This window comes from Aristolochia californica, unplaced genomic scaffold (genome assembly GCF_029961685.1).
Source record: "Aristolochia californica isolate CCGP_79_NKW_82.1479 unplaced genomic scaffold, dmAriCali1.0.hap1 SCAF_2, whole genome shotgun sequence".
NCBI classification, from domain to species: Eukaryota; Viridiplantae; Streptophyta; class Magnoliopsida; order Piperales; family Aristolochiaceae; genus Aristolochia; species Aristolochia californica.
In genome coordinates, this window is record NW_027181881.1 from 6,882,099 (window position 1) to 6,886,931 (window position 4,833).

Here is a 4,833-nt window from a genome sequence, read left to right on the forward strand (position 1 = left end):
TCCAGGTCAAAACTGTGAAGAAGATAACACCTACTATGAAGTTTCCTAGCTACCACAAAAAGGTATTCGCAGTTTGGAAGATGTATGAAACCCGAGAATCAAGATAGTAAGCCACATGCTGTCTGCTGTCTGCTGCCCATATTTGATATCTTTGTGTTTATTTTTCTCGCTTTAAAGTTGTTTCTTTTGCTTTAGTCTCTGAAGAAAAGCAATGAAGACGTAACTAAAGAGTAAGAGCTACCTCCATAGAGTGGCACAACACAGAAACATACTAAACACACCATAGCAAGTTGCATGTTCTGTCTACATGTGACATATTCAAACGTAGTTCGTCTTCAGCCATTCATCTTGACAAGGAAACTGACCTAATCTGAATCAGAAATTGACAAAGTTTTTCTCCTTCAAGCTTTCAACCGTCTCCTTGAGGCCCACCTCCAGAGGGATGAACTCGATGCCCAAGGCTTTTGCTCTCTCCTTTGAAATCTGGTATGTCGGCTCATAAGGATTGTCATCAACAGATCTGCCAACAAATTATGTGGAAGGGGAATGAATATGTATGAATTTCGGAATCCAATCATCTGAAGCATATGGAAACTTTGCACAAAGCTTGGTCTCGTTGTCCTAAAACAAGACCTAGATGCAAGAGCTCATACTATAAAATAACATTTTAAACAATCTAAACACCTAGTCAAAATATAAGCGGCACCCCACTGTAAGCTATTATCATCTGTTGTATTTTCAATCTCTTAACTGTGTACAATAACTCAATGACTCCTTGTAGAAACTTCAACAATTGAAACCACGATAAACAAAATGAAGTAAAATCTTACTTTTCAGGGAGTGGCAGATTGGGGTAAAGCTTTTGTAAAATGTCTACAACATCCGAGTAATGAGCAACTCTTTCAGTTAAGCAATATCTTCCACTTGCTGAAGAAACCTCGTATGCCAGAATATGTGCCAATGCAACATCTCTCACATGAACCCAGCCCACTGTTTGATTAGGAAATGTAGTAGATCCTAAAGAAAGTACAGTGAGTAATTTACTTAGCAGAACAGACTTAAGTTTGTAGTAGATCCTAAAGGAAGCACAGTGAGTAATTTACTTAGCAGAAAAGGCTAAGTTAACCGTAAAAAGAGTAAAATATACCACTTATTAATTTCAAAATCTCCCCAGCACTTGTGTTGAGGGTTGGTGGCAGGAGAGGACCAATCGCCATTCCTGGATTCACTGTCACCATGTCAAGCCCCTTCTCCTTAGCAAACTTCCAAGCAGCCTCCTCTGCTAATGTCTTAGCGAGTAAATACCAGGCCTAGAGATAAAAATAACATTTTGGAAGAAAGAAAAGAAACATATTTAGGAGCTTATTGAACCAACTTCAAATTGATAAAATATGAGTCAAGCATCTAAAACCCAGGGCGAGGAGACTTGCCAGAGGCTACAATAACACTACATTTTTAAGCATCTGATTGGGCAATCATTGTATAGAAACTATTAGAGTGGAATAAGAAAATGGCATATTAGTGATAAATATTCAATCAATGGCATAACTGGAACCTCACCAGATGTTTTCACTATAACCCAAATTCCAAGTATTAACAGATCACAGCAGGGATGTGCTTGCAGAAGTTGAACAGTAGTTTGAACAATTCTGCAAGTAAATATGTTAATCTAGCAAACAAGATAGCAAAACAATCTTAAATTGTTACCTTCATTGATCTACATAACTCTGGATCACTGAACCAAGTCTCATCAACCACTACATCTGGAGTTAGTGGCCTCCCTGTGAATTGAACTGCTGCAAGGGAGGATGTCACTACCACCCTTTTAACTGAAGAAGCTTTTGCACAGGAAGCAAGAACATTGAGAGTTCCTTTAACTGCAGGTGCAATTAATTCAGCCTGACAAGGAAAAGAAAAAAAATCCAACAATTGGTCAATATGCGGATTGCCAGACACAAATTGAAAAGTTATTTTCAAAGCATATACACGAATAACAGAGGGAAATGTGATTTGCATATTTTAACCTATAAACAAGTATTCACAATCAAAACTTGATAGTTAATCAGAAGAAATCAGGTTTGGAAACAATGAAGGCTAGACCTCCTACTATAAGACCTTTGATTTCGCCTGTTTGATCTACTTCAAAACTACCACATGGGTAAACCCCATTCAGAATGTCTCTTAGTCCATTGGTAGAGTGTAGACTATAAATCCCTATCCATGACAATCTAAGCGCCGTCTTATTTGAGTAAAACAGACCCAAGAAAAGCCATTGCCAATGCTTCAGAAATTTGCAAGGTTCTGAAAAATCATATCGATTTTTGTCTGTAGTATCAACCTCAGGATCTGTGGCGGCAAAAAAGAAGGGAGATGCTGTGTGGAATACTCCCTCGCAGCCATCAACAGCTGCATCAAATGCTCCCTCCTCCAATAAGTCTGCCTTCAACAGATGTAGCCTTTCAGGAGCTCCTTCCAGAGTACGCAAGTGAAGCGTCTTCTTTGGATTGTCTGCAGTAACGAGAATACAGGTAACGAATAAAAAACGGAAAAAGTGACATCAAGCAAGTAAATCCAGATCTGAATCAAAATATCATTCTTTAACTTTCTCATGAAAAAAATATAAACAAATCCTAGCAAGTTGGATCTTTGCTTTTCCATATCTTTTGCCCTTTTATACCTCGTTTCTCTGTGCACTTTTTCTAAATTAATTTTCCAAATAAAGGCATAATTCGACATTTATCAACATGAACAGATCCTCTTTTCTCTGCGCCTGTCACACTTAAAGCCGATTCGCATAGAAAAGCCTTCATGCATCAGCTACATCGATCATAGTTCAGCGGCTTAAAGGTAAAGATATCACTGACAAGTGTACTAATGGTAGTCTTGCTCGCAAGTGACATTTCGCATAACGATCTTGAATATGATCTCTCCCTCCGGTGCTCTAAAGAAAAAGAGGATGTCATGTATATAGATGTCCAATATTGAACGTATAATCACGGTTCTATTGCAGTAGCACAAAAAATACTAACACCATTTGATATTTTCAGTTCACATGAAGTTGAGTTTAGCCGAAAAAAAGCGACAAACGGAAAAAGTCGGATAGAAGTTTTCACCGGGATTGCGGACGGTGGCCTTCACTGTGTAACCCCGCCCAAGAAGAAGCTTCACCAGCCAAGAAGCGATGAAACCAGATCCTCCAGTGACGCAGACGACTTTGCCGAGTCCACTCATCGCGGTTTCCTTCACTCTCTATTCTCAGGCTGATCAAAGGGAGGAATCGTGGACAGGGGACTGAAAAAGATCTTCCTTCACACTCTTTTATCGTAGTCGAGCGTTCCAACGACGAATGGTACAGAAATAGAAGAAAACTGATGCGACACTGCCGCGGCCCCGCCACGACTCATGATTAGGCTTCTTTTGTCGAGGCGTCGCAATAAATCCGCGTGTCACGAAACTATTTATCTAAGTCAAACGTTTTCCATTTTTATGGGGACAAGAGGCTGCTCTCTCTCTTAAAGTCTACTTCTGTTCGATCTTCTTTGATAACCAACCTTTCATTTTGATATTTTTAATTATTCTTTAATTATTTTCTTTATATATCATACATATTGTTTAAAGAAATTATTTATTTTTAACAACAATTCTTGGTGCAATCACGATGATATTATCGATAGAAGAAAAACAACATAAAAATATGATCAATACTTTAATCAACTCAGATTTTTAATTTTAGTAAATTTAAATTTGAAAATATATGAGTTACAAAGACTTATGATGTTGTTCTCTTATATTTCAAATTTATTTTAATAAATGTTAAGTTATTTGAGAGAAAAAATAGGTTGCATAAAAAAATATTTGTGATTTTGACATGTAACTGACAATTTTTTGAAAGATTTTTTATAGATAGGTTGAATTTTTAACAATAATATGACATATATATATATATTACTGTTATATGTTGAAATTTTTAAAGAATTGTTCACCAAATTTATTTATTGTTTATGGATAAATTTTGAAAAAGAGATTCAACCCTTAATATAACAAGATTAGAGAGAATACGATAATCTAAGCAAGACATCAAATCCATCAAAGAGAGCATGTGAGGTTGTCGATAAGGGTGGCATCGAGCTGAGCCGAGCCTAGCCTCGAACCTAAAATTGTTATCGAACTCGAGCCCAATAATTTTAACCGAGTTCGAGCCGAGCTCAAGCTTCAATATTCATTTAAAACTTTTCAAAAAATACATGTCTTGAGTTTGAGTTTCAACATACATTTAAAATTTTTCAAAAATCACATATCAAATAAATTATATATTAAATTATGTATACATTTTACATAAAATTGGGTATACATTTTACATAAATTGGGCATGACCTCTACATAAAATTGAGAATGGTCAATTAAATTGAAAGGGTATTCTAGATAAGTATTATTCACTTAAAAATCCATATTAATAACTGAATCTCAATTAATAGGATCAAGTTTATCTCCTTTACCTACTGCTCCCTACTTTCATCTGGTTTTGACCTTTCGGCCCTCACAAGTCTCAAAGACTTGAAATATACTAAGTTGTGAACACAAGAAACTTTCAAACTGAGAACAAGATTTAAGTACAATGATTTAAGAACATGGCTCAATTGTACAAGAAACTATTAACAAAATATTTCTCATGCATAAAAATATCTTTTTTATAAAATAGTTTATATTTATTTTCCTCATTTTTTACATTTATTATATTTTTAATTCATTTTAAAATTTTAAATATATATTTTAATTTTTTCCTTCATTCTTCTCCTCTTCTTGCTATTTTTTTCCTTTTCCTTTTGTCCTTCA

At 35.6% G+C, this 4,833-nt stretch overlaps 1 protein-coding gene across 1 annotated transcript; it reads right to left on the minus strand.

Annotated features, from left to right (window-relative positions):
- Window positions 1–256: 256 nt before the first annotated feature.
- On the minus strand, window positions 257–3,308 carry LOC137955576 (phenylacetaldehyde reductase-like). Its single transcript, XM_068802583.1, has 6 exons — window positions 3,114–3,308; window positions 2,339–2,508; window positions 1,708–1,899; window positions 1,148–1,310; window positions 831–1,017; window positions 257–520 (listed from the first exon to the last, which is right to left on the minus strand). The coding sequence occupies exons 1-6, from the start codon at window positions 3,229–3,231 to the stop codon at window positions 376–378; spliced, it is 975 nt and encodes a 324-aa protein (XP_068658684.1). The 5' UTR covers window positions 3,232–3,308; the 3' UTR covers window positions 257–375.
- Window positions 3,309–4,833: the final 1,525 nt, after the last annotated feature.

Coding starts and splice junctions, on each gene's coding strand:
- LOC137955576 (XM_068802583.1), bottom strand. CDS start 3,231: ATGAGTGGACTCGGCAAAGTCGTCTGCGTCACTGGAGGATCTGGTTTC. Junction 1,900..2,338: donor TTGCCGCCACAGATCCTGAG/GTTGATACTACA, acceptor TTTCCTTGTCAG/GCTGAATTAATTGCACCTGC. Junction 521..830: donor AATCTGCCACTCCCTGAAAA/GTAAGATTTTAC, acceptor ATTTGTTGGCAG/ATCTGTTGATGACAATCCTT.